Genomic DNA, 15,496 nt, shown 5'->3' with positions numbered 1-15,496 from the left:
AATCCGGCTAGGGACTACATAGGTCCATTTAATTACATAGTCACTTGGACTGGCTATATTCTTCCTCTATACCATCCAATAGGCTATCTAGCCTACAATCCTGTTGGGAGTACTTTGCAGCTAACGCTACTTGGTCATATACCAGACTAACGAGTATTTCTTGCCCATCTGACCCCACCGGTCCGACTTCGGCCATATGGTTCGGGTCAGCCTTGGCGTATCACGTCTTCACCATGGCCCAAGCTTCCCTCGCACCTTCTCGGCAAGCTGATATCTTCCATAAACGGAAGCGCCGCCGTGCTCCTTTGAGCATCTCTACAAGCTCGCTCATGCCTCCTGGCACGGAAGAAGATGGCCACAAGGCCTGGGCAATACCCTGCATCACCTGCCGAGATCGCTCGTGCAGTTGTGACAGATCTTGCAGCAAATCACTTGCGGATCTAGGCATCTCCTCTCGAGGACGGCCCGTCAGCATACCTGCAGACACAACTCTGTTAATTCGCTTCCTCGTCGAACTGTTTTGCAGCTCGCTTGAAGCACTTACTATAAATGCCACGTCGAAGTCTCATGTTCTCCTTCACGGAGTCAGCAAGCTGAGCCCGAACATCTGCCAGTTCGACGCTTAGTTGGATATTGGCATCTTGGAGCTTATTTTTCTCTTGAATAGTCTGCCTCAGCACGCGTTCGCCCGCCTTCAGCTGACTTCGCAGATGTGGCTCATTATCTTCCACAGTCTTCAGATTTTCTACGGTATTGTCTATAGAATCTTTTGTTAGATTCATAAACCATGCCGAATTAATAACTGGTACCCATTCCTGCATATCCCTTTATGAAGGCAAGTATTACTAGAAGAGGCCTTTTTGGAATCCTCTTGTTCAGCAGCAGTGGCGTTTCAGCTGGGTCTTACATTCCTCCAGCTCTTGAGATAAATGGGTATTCTTCTCTATAAGAACATATGCATACAATGATCCTTAAATCAGTTGTGCCAACTGTTTCAAGTCTCAGGGGCTACTACTACACATCCTTATCAAATTTTCTTACCCGTATATCCTTCACATACTGGTCCGTTGCTCTGGCAAGTCCATCTTGAGCAGCGCAGATATATGCGTGTCCGGAATTGAAGGCATTAAACGCCTCTTCAGAAAAAATACCACCACGAAGTACGACTCGTCGGCGTCGGTGATTCATGGAGCTCTCCACTTCAGAATTTGTGGCGGAAAGCCTATCCGTATCCTCTGCATGAAGACAGTTCGGCGTTGCCCCCACATCAGCCTCCATCCGTGAGACCGGTTCAGGAATCCGGTTGCTTGAGGCGTGGCCGGCAGGATCCTCGGATACAGTTCGGCGACTACTCTTTCTGCCAGGACATAGTTAAGATTGTCAAATCTCGGCAGAGATACACGGAGCAAGTTTTAATCGTACCTTTGCGCCGGTGTCTCATCCCTAACTGCCTTCCTTTTTAGCCTGCCTTACCCAGGCGCCCTTTGCTGAGGAGCCCCCACGGGTTCAGCGCAGCGTCCTGATGGTTGTTTCTGTAAAGACGCAACACATGTGCATAAGGTGTGGCATAACGAAGGACTCCTTTTCAGAAGTTAAGACCTCAACTTTACTTACATGCGACACAGGAAGCAGTCCGGGATAATCCGCGATGATGGCCACTAAAGAGCCGCCACTGCTTGCCTGGTTGAATGTCCCATTGACAAACTCCACGGATATGTCCGGGTCTTCTTCAAGTCCAGGGTCGAGAGCCCGGCCGGGATCCTCTGGCTACGGAGATGGGCTGCTGAACTCTTTCACGACCTTTCTTAGTTCCTGCTTTGGAATAGCAGGGTAAATGATTATGACAAAGGAGGCAAAAATGGACAGAGTTGAGTAAAGGATGACAGCTTACCCAGCTCCGGGGGTTGTACATGGAAAATCCATCCCACGGTTTAATGCGGAGGAACTCCTCTTCTTCTCCTTTATACAAATCAGACAGTATTCTCGCCAGAGCAGTGGCGGAGTCCGGACCTTTACGACCGCAACGGGAGGCGTCGTCTTCTCCATTGAAGTGCCACATGGGTTTCCCCCTATATTGAAGTGGCTGCACTCCCCGCATTATGCATATTGACATAACTTCGGTTATTGTCAGTCCTGATTTGGCCAGGGTTTATATCCTACTCATCAGATAGAGGACTTCTCTATTATCTTCCTGGGGGCTCCGGGGGCGCCAGCTTTGGCGTTTCTTCAGTGGAGTATTGATAAACTCAGGAAGGCCTGTCCGGACTGGGTCCAGAAGGGGAACGTCATCAACGTAAAACCACTCCGAAGGCTAATCTTCGGACGCCTTCTTTGGAGTACCGGACAGGTATCCGGTCTGGGCGACGCGCCATATTTCGGCTCCGCCCACTTGATATATAGATCCTTCCTGGTTGCGGGGGACGAGGCAAAATAAACCTCTTCCATAGCTCGAAATGAGCTTCATAGCCCAGGAACAACTCGCAGAGGGCAACATAACCCGCGATGTGCAGTATGGAGGCGGGGTAAGATTATGCAACTGGAGGCCGTAGAACTCCAGGAGCACGCGGAGGAATGGTGGATTGGAAACCCGACTCCTCTTAACAGATATGGGATAAGGCATACCCGCTCCCCCCGAGATGGGTTAGGAAATCTCTCTCCTTGCTCCCCGCCATTATAGGTGGCTAGTCCGGATCGGACGGGGACCATGTATGCGGGCGAAAGGAACCCTTGGGTCTGCAGCTCTATTAGGCGGCTGTGAGGGACGGAACACTTTTCCCAATCCCCTGGTTTGGAGCTAGGGGAGCGAGAGGAAGAGCTGCGGCGACCGGTCATGATGGGATGGCCTCTTTCGGACGCGTTCTACGAAATGCTTGCTCGGGGGAAGGTGGTGTGATTTGGATCTGAGGATCCCCGTCTCTTCAAATAGACGACTCGCTTACGGGATTAGGGTGGCAAATGTAAAAATGCCCCGGCCCCTCGTCTTTGCTCGACACATGGAGATGGTCATTATTGAAACACAGAAGCCGAGGAGTACAACATTGCTGGGAGGCCGGACACTGTTTGCTACGACGGGTACGCCGGATTCGAAGAAGAATCCGCCTTGCAATGCCGAAGACAATCTGCGCGCCGGACTCGTCATCATTGAAGCCTGGTTCGGGGGCTACTGAGGGAGTCCTGAATAAGGGGGTATCCGGACAGCCGGACTATATACTTTGGCCGGACTGTTGAACTATGAAGATACAAGATTGAAGACTTCGTCCCGTGTCCGGATGGGACTCTCCTTTGCGTGGAAGGCAAGCTTGGCGATCCAGATGATAGATCTCCTTCTTTATAACCGACTTTGTGTAACCCTAGCCCCCCCCCCCCTCCGGTGTCTATATAAACCGGAGGGTTTAGTCCGTAGGACAACACAATCATAATCATAGGCTAGCTCCTAGGGTTTAGCCTCTACGATCTTGTGGTAGATCAACTCTTGTAATACTTATATCATCAAGATCAATCAAGTAGGAAGTGGGGTATTACCTCCATCGAGAGGGCCCGAACCTGGGTAAACATCGTGTCCCCAGTCTCCTGTTACCATTAGTCTTAGACGCACAGTTCGGGACCCCCTACCCGAGATCCGCCGGTTTTGACACCGACAGCGGTGATGGCGACGGCTGGCGTGCTACGGCGGACGGTACGTGCGTGCGGACGGGTGCGATTAGCTGGCCTGGGGCACCGAAATTGGGCGGCGACGGCGAGGGGTGGGGCGGCCGGGTCTGCTGACTGTCGATGGGAGGAAGATGGAATGGCCAATGTGCCACCGACTGGCGGGCCAGGGGAGGACAAGGGCGGGCATCGCGCGCGTCCGTTTTGTGTCTGCGCTGACGCAAACGCGGCTCAAATTTGGGCTGAAAATGAGTCGAAAGCGGACAAAAACGAACATTTGTCCATTTTACTCCCACACGTTGGGTCACGTTTTGTGTCCGTTTAGATTCAAACTACGTCGGCGGACAATTTGGGGTGTGCGTTAGAGTTGGCCTGACTGTTCAAGTAGGAGGGAGGTGGAGGTGGTTCCTTTGTGGCTCTCCTGGCCCAAGTGCCAATTAAAGCGCGGCACATCGCACTCCAGCTCGCCCCGGCTACACAAGTACCAGTACCAGTACTAGTCATCTAAAAAAAGAAGTACTAGCACTAGTACTCCTCCTACAGTCCTACACTCCTACCACGATGCTACGCAGTCGATAGCCTCCGCGTCTCCCGAAAAGAAACCCAGCGCAGCGTGGCGTTGGCGTTGGCACCCGCTGGAAAGGAGAAATGGCAGCTTGCTAGGTGCAGTGGGCGACCGAGGACTGAAAGGCGACGGCGAGCGTGACCAGACGCTGCGGCGGATCGCCCGGGGCGGGGCGGGGAGCGAGCAAGTACGTCCGCTTCGCCCGGCCACATGGCACAGGGAGGGGGCCGACTGTTTTCTCGTGCCGTGGCATTTCTTTTCCTTATTTCCTCCCTGGGACGGCGCGCGCGGTGGATGCCCATCGAAAGCGGCGTGGCCGGGGACCCCGTCGTCGTCCGCCCGGCCTGGCGGACTCGTCGCCCCGGCGTACTGTAGTGCAGACAGACCAACCACAAGATACGGTAGGAACGAAGGAAGGGGCCGAAAGTTACATAGCCTAGTAATTTTTCGTCGGTTTTGCGCATCTGTTTTTTTTCCTTAACAACAACAGATTTTTACAACATTTTACAGAGAGTAGTGTGAAAGGTCTATCACTTGTCATGGCGAGGGCATCTCTCGCGGTACAAGGCCGTGTGTCTGAAGAAGAGAGACCTATACGCATCTGTTGTTCACCAACCGGGGCTGCAAAGTGCAAGCCGCATGCAGCGAGGGCTGCCCAGACGACTCAAAGACGTCGATGCCGTGCGTGCATGGGCGCGGCAGGCAGAGCAGAGCAGCAGGGCTCTGCTTTTGGTAAAACGATTGGCAAATCGGAAACGAGCTTGCATACTGGCAGTGCAGGCATGCGACCCGGCGAGCGGCGGACGCGTCACGTCCGGTGGCGAGATGGGACGGCCACGCCTCGTAGTCGAAGTCGCTCCCCCACGTCGCGTCGGAGTCGGAGCGCCACACCAGGCAGCGAGCGAATGATTGCGCCGTGGAACGTCGATGACAAGGCGTTGCGTGTGTGACAGATTTGCAGTAGAGGCGTATGATGTGGACCGTGCGGCCACGAGAGCACCGAGTGACAATTCAGCACGATGTTTTTTTTAAAAGACAACTGAAGGCCCGAAAACCTCTGCCTGACAACAGGCGCACACACACACGCACGCACCAGGTAACAACAACAGGCTTCGGCATGGACGCACAAATATTCCAGAGTCACTTCTCCATCCATCCATGTCTACAGGATCTAGGCGCCAAACGATAGCAGCAGCTGCTAATTAAGCGACGAAACCGCACGAGGCACTACAAGTAAACCGCACGCGACGCGTCCACCCAAAGACTACGAACGAGCCATGTCCCCATCGGCCATCGTCCACACATCAGGGAAGAAGTTGGTTGGCGGCGTCTTCTTATGTGGACAGGCACGAGGCGCTGTTGGCGTTGTTGCTGTTGTCGTCGCTGTATATGCTCTCGGCCATCTCCCAGATCTGCAGCACGTTGTCCTCCGCCACGCTGGCCACCACCCACTTCTCGCTGGGGTTCCACGACAGCTCCGAGATCTTGGCCGTGTGCCCGCCGTGGACGAAAAGCAGCTCCGGTGGCCCGTCGCCCGCGTCCTCGTCCGCCTGCTCCTCGCCGATCCTGAAGGTGATGGACAGCATATGACAAAATTCAGCCACAAATCGCACCGGAAGATAGCATATCTGTCAAGTCACAAAGCTCTCAAAGGCAGTCCAATGAGCAACCAGCTGCTCGTCTTTTGTCCAGATAGTGACCGTAGATGCATGTGTTAGCAATTTATTTACAGAGGCTAAAAAATTCAAGTTGCTTATAAGGTCATAGCAGCCATCTCTTTTTTTGTCAATCTTGGAAGGATTCATGAGTAACTATGAGCATGCCAGCAACAAACATCAGATGCAGCTGCAAATGTAAGATAGAATATGGGAGTACCTGCTAACGTCCCATATCATCACCCTTTTGTCTGCAGCATGGGATGCTAATACAGTCTCCATGTTTGGATTCCACTCAACCTGGAAAACCTCGCCCCTGCACGTGCAAATTGCGCAACACAACAACATCAGATGCGTCACAGCATAGCAGCAAAACTGAAGAATAGCAGGTAGACTGACCAATAAGAAACATAGATAGAGTTGTCTCAATAAAGAGAAGAGAAGAACTGACTGCAGCAAATAGGTAAGAAGACGAAACAAAATATACATACTCATGGTTGTCGAAAGCATGCAAGCTTCTAGATAGTTTTCGCTGGTCAAACAGCTTAATAGTTCCATCACCAGATGCTGTAGCCAAGATCCATTCATTAAATGGATTGAAGGACAGAGAGTTAACCTGACAAAGTGATCATATACATCATGATGAGAATACTGAAATAAGGAACATATATTTACACAGAAACAAACTGTAGGTGCTAGCATAACCATTGATATTTTCTATTCACCATGCAGAGTCACATATTACCAAGATTTTGTCATTTTCTAACTCAAAGTCACAAACATGAAACAATCACACAAGCAAACTTCAGTACAGTAGCTACAATCACACAAGCAAACTGATGATGTACCAACTAAAAAAACCATCTGCTGGTGAAATTTTTGAAAGAAGCCAGACACAAGGAATAAGTATATCATTGCAACTTTAGAAAACATGCTTCACATACCACTCCGGTACATAAAGCAAAGGTCTTGCTTACTAAAAAAATGAGTATAGTGCAGCTATGTTCCCCTCGACACAGAAAAACATTTAGCTCAGTAGCTCTTGATCAAAGCATGCTAACTTCCTTTTAATGAGCACCTATAGGTTGTTCCTGTTTGTTCATATGCAAGTCCCACGTCATGAGCTTGCAGTCGTCACTAACAGACCCAAATAGGTTTCATCTTTTTCAGTAAGGATGCTTCCACAAAGAAAAGGTCTTCCCACTATAGTAAAAGTTGAGCTTAGAAGAAACTGTAGTACTGCAGCTATACTCCACTCAGACACAGAAAAACATTTAGCTCAGCAAAAAAGTGAGTATAGAACAAACTGTAGTACTGCAGCTATGGCCCCCTCAACATAGAAAAACATTTAGCTCAACAACTATCAATTAAAGCATGCTTACTTCCTTTTGGTGCGCAACTATAGATTGTTCTGGTTTGTTCGTACGCAGGTCCCACATCATGAACTTGCAGTCATCGCCAACAGATCCAAATAGGTTTTCATCCTTAAGGTGCCAAGCAACATCTTCAACAACATCCTCATGAGCCTGCAAAAACATAAAATTTGACTAGATGTTTAACACTGCCAGCCTTGCTTACATACTCATGATTGTGAAGATTGTCATATCCAAAAATAAACACCCATGCCCTCTTATGTCGCATCTGTAAAACAGAACCATGCAATTGCGATTTTGGATTTTGGACAAGTAAGACAAGCACGGAAGTAATGAGGTAGCTTAAGAAATCATGATTGTGACATCATATCCAAAAAAAGTGGATCCAGGCATAACAGTTACACAAGTCCCGTTTCCACTTGTGGTCATGTTCACAGATGTATGTTTTTACTGACAACAGAAGCGTTGTCAAAAATAATATGACTAATAAGGATGGGGAGCTATGATGCTCCGGCTGGAGAATGGCTGATGGAAGTCATACTTCCATGCTGGGGTTCAGTTACTTTGGTATGCTTCTCAGTGTTCAGCTGATGCTGGTCTTTGTAATGAGCAAGTACTTTGTAATAATGGTTTCTGAACCTGTCGTTTAAGTTTAAGCTGCTGTAGTTGTTTTTTGAGTAAGCTCGGTACTGAACTGTATGGCTTGTGATTGGAGGCTGATCTGGGGTGAAGAAACTCATTTTATTTGAAAATAAGTAGGACTATAGCAATTTTAACATGCTAGCCAAATGATGCAATACTCAGCACCTACTTGCTTCAAAAAAGGAAAAGGTCTCCAGCCTCCACATTAATTTTTTAAAGGCATGTAGTCAACTGAGTAAGTCTTTTCAAATAATAGAAAATTGTGTTTTCACCATCCAGCTAAAACAGTATTTTTCATAGTATGAAAGCACTGCAAACAGCAAATAAATTTATTCAAGTCTAATCTTCATATTAAAGCACCATACAGAAGTGATGAATTATAGTGGCAACCAAGCCAATGGAGGATCTAGGATTTTGAAACAGGGTGTTCCACCTTACAAAAAAGTTGGATAACAAATATGGCATGCCAATGGACTAATTGATTTACCAATAGCACAATAGAAATAGATCAATTTGGGCATACAAATATATTAAAATTCTCAATAGTCTGAATTTTGCATCCTAATTGGACAATGTCACAATGGAGACAGAAAGGCCAAATGAATCAATAATCATAATTGGACAATGTCAAAACGCACACAGCAAACCCTAATTATAATGAATAATCAATAAAGAACTAAGATGTAATCAACAAGAAATTTTCAAATGGGACGCCATTGAGGTCTGAGGACAACCAAGCTGCGTCAGGCTGCTGGACAGTGGACTGCTAGTCGCTGCACACTGCCGGACACCGGGCTGCGGGCGGCTCCTGGCCTCCTGGGCATAAAGCGCCCGTCCGCTCAAGCCGCGGCGTTCGGAGACGGCCAGGAGGCAGGCGTCGGGTAGAGATCCGGAGCGCAGACCATAGAGGGAATCAGAGTTGGGAGTCAGGACGCGGTGCGGCTGTGCGTGCACGTGGGTCGGGACGAGTAGGCTGGCAAGTGCTTGGTAGGCTTTTATTATTTTCGTCCCACCCGTATGTATATATTAGACAGACTCACCCAAAATCCCAGGGTGGGCTCACCCTGTCCACCCCCCTGAACCAAGCTGATGGTATTCTATTTTAATTGCTTAATAAGAACTGTGAGACATTTGTCGAGATCATGCATTCTCATGTTATCGCGACGGTTGGTTAATCTGATGTCAGGAGAGACCATATCTTTGATTCCAAATGAAGTGTGACTTGATGAGTAATAACAGGAAGAACACATCTCTGGCCGGACACAAATTGCTATTTTATAAGTAAAATGACATAATAAACGTTTCTGGTGCAAGATTGATGTGCCTAGCCTGGTTAGCCTCCATATATGGAATAAACGAGTATATCAGGGGGTGTTTCAATATATTAGGTTTGCAGACAGTAGACAAAACGGTGAATGAAGTGGCGACTTCGACTAAATTTGCTCATCCATTCAGGGAGATTCAGTTGCATTTCATCATATTATCCTTTCACATATACTGGTCTGGGTATAGAAAACGAAGGACGGCATAATTTATGGTTGATTTCTTGGCATTGTTACGACTTATGAGTTATGAGTTGAGTGCTTCGGGTATCCACAGGTCTTATGAAGGCAGAAGTGTTAACTTTGAGTAATTTGTAATAATGGTTTATGAAACTGTCATTTTAGTGATAGCTGCTCCCACGCAAAAAACAAACAAACTTAGTGTTAGCTGCTGTAGTAATTTTTGAGTAAGCTAGGTCCTGAACTATAAGGCTTGTGGTTGGAGGGTGATCTGGGGCCAAGAAGCTCATTTCATTTGAAAGCAAAAAAGAAGTACGACTGTAGCAATATTAGCATTCTAGGCAAATGACGCAATGCTCATCAGCTACTTGCTAAAAAAGGAAAAAGGTCTCCAGCCTCTGCATTATTATTTTTGAAAGCAGGTACTCAACTCAGCATGTCTTTCTAAATAATAGAAAACTATGTTTTCTACCATCCAGCTGAAACATTAATTTTCCTAGTATGAAACCACGGCAAACAGCGAACAAGTTTATTTCAAGTTCAGTCTTCAAAATAGAGCACCATACAGAAGTGATGAATTGTGGTGGCAACCAAGGTGACGATATTTTGTTCTAATTGCTTAAGAGGAACCATGAGGCTTTTATTGTTATTATGTGCTCTCATGTTATCGCAATGGTTGGTTAACCTGATGTCAGAAGACAGCACTTCTTTGAGTCCAAATGAATCATGAATTGATGAATAATAACAGAAGGAGCACATCGTTTGCCCAACACAAATTGCTATTTAGAACATCAAATCAGACAAATCTTGTTGCCAATATGCCTGAAAAGTGAAGAAAAATAACATACAGAACGTTCCTGTGCAAGATTGATGTATCTAGCCTGCTTAGCCACCATATATGGAAGAATTGTGTGTATCAGAGGAAGTTCCAATATATCAGGTTTGTAGACACTGAATGTTATCATCCTTTCAGGACTTTCGGTTGGATTTCATTATATTATTATCTTTTCACATTCGGTGACCTCGACTGAATGTGCTCTGGGTAATGGAAAACGAAGGACAACATAATTTGTGGTAGGTTTCTTGGCATTGTTATGACTGAGTCGAGTGCTTCGGGTATCCGCACTTCTTATGAAGGCAGAAGTGTTGATCACTTCTGCTTCCTACACTAGGATCACTGTATATACTACACTATTCGAAGGTTGCGAACCTAACACGCATAATACAATCATACATGGAAAACAAGATAAATGCGGGGAACAGGAAACGGCACAGGAGCATACGTCGGGACATTACCTCAAACACCTGCTGCGCGTCCAGAACCGGGGCTCCATTCCCGGCCTTGAGATCCCACAGGCAAATCTTCTTATCATACGAGCCGCTCAGCAGGAACCCCTCCTTCGTGGCGCTCCACGCCAGCCCATACCCCTCCGCGCCATGGCCCCTGAGCACGACATCCGCGCCGCCCTTCTCACCGTCCTCCCCGAGGTGGTACACGTGCACCTCATCGACGCAGGTCTTGGTGGCCACGGTGTACGGCCGCTGCGGCATGCACCGGGCGCGGTTGACCTCGCCCTGATGCGGCGCCGAGCGGCCGATGGACACGGACGGGGCCGGGACGGCGCGGTCCTCGGCGGCGGCCGCGGCGGCCAGGCGCGGCGGGAGCGGGAGCACGGCGTCGACGAGCATGAGGTGGTTGGCGGAGTCGTCGGAGGCGTGGGTGCCGAGGACGAGGCGGTGGGAGCGGGCGGAGGCCGGCGACCCCGAGGGGAGCCACTGGACGGTGAGCGAGGGCCACTCGAGCGGGTGGGACATGACGAGGTCGTAGAGCACCGGCGCGTTCTTCTTCCAGTTGAGGTACTCCTCCATCTCCATGGCGGCGGCCGCCGCTACGGCCTGGAAGGAGGAGCCGGAGCCGCCGTCCATTGCTGATTTACTCTGCGCGGGAAAGTGGAGAGTGGAGGCGGCCAACTGCTGCTCTCCCGCCAAAATGATCGGTGGGAGGAAGCCGAGGGTTTCAAGGCGAGGTTTTATTGCGGATTAGATGGGCTTGTTGGGCTGACAAGCCTGACTATATGCAAGTCATCAAGCCCAGATCTCTCTAAAAAGAAAGTCATCAAGCCCAGATTCACTCTAGGCCCAGGATCCCACTAAGAGGACCTCATGTGCCTAATAGCCCGGCTAGTCCACGAGCCTCTCCTCGCGTTGGATTCCTCGATCTGCCGCCGCCGCCGCCGCGATGATGCAGTCGCACATGCCGTCGCCGGCGAGGCTGGGGGTGACCGCCTCGTCGCCGTCGCTCCCGCCCAACCAGTCTCCCGCGAACCCCACCTCCTCGCCGCCGCAGCAGGCCAACCCGCCGCCCGCGAGCGCGGCCGCGTCCGCGGCCGGAGCCGCGGTCCCAACCCTAACCACCTCGCCGGCGCTGCTCCCGCTCCTGCCGCCGCTCCCGCGCGCGCAGTCGCTGCTCCACCTCATCTCATCCCTCGCCTCCAACCTCTTCGAGCTCGCGCCCAACCGCGCCGCCTGGATCTCGTCGTATCGGGGCTCGCTCCCCAACTTCCTCGCGTCGTCGTCGGCGTCCGCGGCGCCTACGCCGCTGCCGGCCCCGGTCTCCACCACCAAGGAGGCCATGTCGATGCTCACCTCCCTCCAGACGCAGCTCTTCGAGACCGTCGCCGAGCTGCAGGAGACCCTCGACCTGCAGGACGCGCGCGCCAAGCTCGCTCGCGAGGCGCGCGCCAAGGACGCTTCGCTGCTCGCCTTCGCGAAGAAGCTGCGTGAGGCCCACCACGTGCTCGACCGCCTCGTCGACGACTACGCCGACTACCGCCGCGATCCCAAGCGCCCGCGCGGCGCTGCCGCTGTCGACGAGCCCGAGCCGGTGTCGCACGGCGACTTCGGCGCGTCCCTCCACTCCAAGCTCAAGCTGGACGACATCTTGACCTATGCGCATCGCATAAGCTACACGACCTTTGCGCCGCCGGAGCATGGTGCTGGGCTGCCTCTGAGGGGTGCATTGCCGCCTGCACCACAGGATAACGAGCTGCGGATGTCGCAGCTGTATCAGTTTGCTGATTTGGATGTTGGGGTGCCCAAGAAACCCCTGGAAACAGAGGGGGTCACAGCAGAGATGGAGTCCATGCCGCTATTCGAGCTACCGGTGGAAGAGCCTCCACGGCCATCTATGCTACCAATCACAGTGCCACCAGGTTGGCAGAAAGGTTTGCCTGCTCTGCTTCCTGATATTCCAGTGCCGCCACCTGGATGGAAGCCTGGGGACCCGATCGAGCTTGGTGGCATCATTCCTGCTGTCAAGCCTGAGGAACAACGACCCAGTGTACCGATTCCTGTTGGGGTGCAGCCAATGGTGCCAAGGGCCCAAGAGCCAATACAGGTCGCAGCTGTGAACCTTGACATTATCAGTTCTAGCAGCGATGAGTACAGTAGCGACGTCGGGAGCTCAGATGAAGACGATGAGGACTAATGCTTTTGTAAGCTCGACCATTTCATCATTTGTGTGTTTCCATATCCAGTGTAGCTCATTTTAGTGTAAGCTTTGGCTAGTATTGTGTCATGTGCTTGTCTGTTTAAACTGCTGCAACAGAAAATCTATTCAAATAATAGATTTGACTTAAATTTGTGCTAGTTTAGTACAGCAGTCACTATATCACTTTCTGTGATCTAGTGATATGCACACTCGTGCGTATTCGAGAAAAAAATAGATCACTTTCTGTGATAAATACAGCCAGTCTAAATGTTCAATTTTCTTGACCTTTGTTCAAAAAGAAAAACTTCATTCACTATGAGGTTTGACTTAAACTTGTGCCAGTCTAGTATACCAGTCACTGGACCACTTGCTGTGATAAATACAGCCAATCTTGACTGTGTTCAGTTTCCTTAACCTTTGTAGTTCAAGATGTTCAGTTCCCTTGACCTTTGCAACCATTGTTAACCCAAAACCTGGCTTCTATTACGGATGATAAATGTCATGAATTTAATGTTTTAGTTCATCATTGTAGGTTTCAGTTGTAATTGCCTGCTAGTGTAGTCGTTGTCTAAGTTTTTTTTTTTGAGTAAATCATTCCGTGTTTATGGTGTGTGCACTTTGGACTTTGGAGTGATTGCCTTCGTTAATGGCGTGTTATCCCATTCCCATATGCCTAATATCATCCTTTACATGATTCCTCTCCATCTTTGATTGCTGTAATATATAGCGACTTCACATGGTTTATTATGCCGTTGTGCCCCCTAGTAGGGTGGGCATTTGGTTAAACCGAAAGTTAGGTTCAGCTTATTTGAGATTTGGTTTTCTATAATCGGGGACTGAGATAACCACTGAAAATAGAAGGAAAAGTGGAAATATCAAAATACTAGGTGCAATCAAATGTAACCATGTAAAGCGCCGCTGGATAATAAATTGGGGTGGTGGTAAAGTTTGCCTTCTGTTATAAACGTCAAACACTTCTAAAAATATATGCAAGATAATTTCCCTTTCAGCTGGCAAATGCGTTAAATTCATGTACCCATCAGCACTCGGTATCTCTGTGTTCTTGACATACAAAAACTATGCGTGTGTGAAATCTTGAAGTAAAATACCCCCTCCGTAAAGAAATATAAGAGCGTTTAGGTCACTACTTTAGTGATCTAAACGCTCTTATATTTCTTTACTTAGGGAGTACCAGTCATTTTTATTTTCTTTCCAGTAAAAAATATCTTGAAGTAAAATGGCTTATATTGTGTTACGATTATTTGTAAAGATCTAGGGGCAGTTGGCCACCTGCACAATATGCTCGCTATCTCTGTAGCAATACAAAATTAAACCGAACAACTTCTGATTAAACTGACTTACATTGAACTGGATTACAAGTTTTGTTTGCACATCAGAAGTCTTGCAGTAACTATATAATCCCTCCGTCTTGAATTACTTGTCTTAGATTTGTCTAGATACAGATGTATCTAGAAACGACGGAGGTAATAGAATGGAAGATGGTAAGAATATTTCTATATTAACAAATATGATCATATGTGAACTTGATATGTTTTGTTTGTGCCAATACGCTGCTACACACCATAGATTTATATCATATCCATAAAGCGTATGGACCTCAACTGAATAGCGCCTCCGCTGAATAGTACCTCCAATACTTCAGTTACTTAACACTTGCATACTGGAAAGATGCACGAGAAACTTGCCTTTTATTGTCAGCTACTCTTTCAAAGCATCTCCAATTTGCATGCGGTTTATTGGAGTTTCCTTTGAGCATGAAACTCCAATGTGCTGAATTGAAGTGGTGCAAGGCTGCAAGCAATTGATATATCTCTTTTCCTGCCAGGGTTTGAGGTGTTTGCTTCTACTCCATCTTTGTCCTCTGATAACAACTGGTGGTCCACAACATTGATCGTTCTGTCTGGAACTGGAAGTGCCATTTGGACATGCTTGTAAAGGCCTAGAGCTTCTCCCCGTCTGTTGGTCAACAGTACCCCATAGCTGCATGTACACATCACCTAGGATTGAAACTTCGTTGCGCAAACCTTACTCTGCAAACATCATAATAAAAGAATTAGAAGCACTGAACATGTTTACAAGCTGAAGACAGTTGTTAAAACGTACTTACATGATGGGGTGTACGTCATATCTCCGCGCGCGCTGGAGCAGCATAGCCAATTGTTCCACTTATTGTAAGCCCAGCCACTTGATTTCTCTAAACAGCCGCTTGATTCTTTATGCATGTATACCTGGAGCAACCATGTCACACTATCAAGGAGAATGTTGCTTGGCTTGAGATCACAGTGAATAATTGGCAATGGCATGTGTTGGTGAAGATAATCAAGTGCAGATGCCACATCGATGGCGATGCTGAGTCTTCCGATGAGATTTAGCACCTTGTCTTATCATTTTCCTCGGGAAACGTTTAGAGCCGGTGCGCTGGCCGAAGCGCTCGGCCGGACGCACGCCAGCCATGAGATCCTCCACGATCGTGCGTCGCCCACTTCCGCCCAACCAACCTTTTTTTTTCCTTACGGGCCCGCAATCACTTCTTATCCATTCACACATTTTTCTCGCTTTCCCACCATGGCCTTCGTCTTCCTCACGCTCTCCCGCAAACA

At 48.8% G+C, this 15,496-nt stretch overlaps 2 protein-coding genes across 2 annotated transcripts; one reads left to right on the top strand and one right to left on the bottom strand.

The window, feature by feature from the left end:
- Positions 1-5,310: 5,310 nt before the first annotated feature.
- LOC123112892 (histone-binding protein MSI1) lies at positions 5,311-11,399 on the bottom strand. The gene is made up of 5 exons (XM_044533990.1): positions 10,682-11,399; positions 7,251-7,394; positions 6,360-6,484; positions 6,089-6,184; positions 5,311-5,779 (listed from the first exon to the last, which is right to left on the bottom strand). The coding sequence occupies exons 1-5, from the start codon at positions 11,309-11,311 to the stop codon at positions 5,548-5,550; spliced, it is 1,227 nt and encodes a 408-aa protein (XP_044389925.1). The 5' UTR covers positions 11,312-11,399; the 3' UTR covers positions 5,311-5,547.
- A 152-nt stretch (positions 11,400-11,551) lies between these two features.
- LOC123112891 (mediator of RNA polymerase II transcription subunit 4) lies at positions 11,552-15,171 on the top strand. Its single transcript, XM_044533989.1, has 2 exons — positions 11,552-12,879; positions 14,722-15,171. The coding sequence occupies exon 1, from the start codon at positions 11,625-11,627 to the stop codon at positions 12,870-12,872; it is 1,248 nt and encodes a 415-aa protein (XP_044389924.1). The 5' UTR covers positions 11,552-11,624; the 3' UTR covers positions 12,873-12,879; positions 14,722-15,171.
- Positions 15,172-15,496: the final 325 nt, after the last annotated feature.

This window comes from Triticum aestivum, chromosome 5B (assembly GCF_018294505.1).
Source record: "Triticum aestivum cultivar Chinese Spring chromosome 5B, IWGSC CS RefSeq v2.1, whole genome shotgun sequence".
In the NCBI taxonomy this organism is placed as follows: domain Eukaryota; kingdom Viridiplantae; phylum Streptophyta; class Magnoliopsida; order Poales; family Poaceae; genus Triticum; species Triticum aestivum.
The sequence above is the reverse complement of the archived record's forward strand: the minus strand, read 5'-3'. Positions and strand labels throughout refer to the sequence as shown.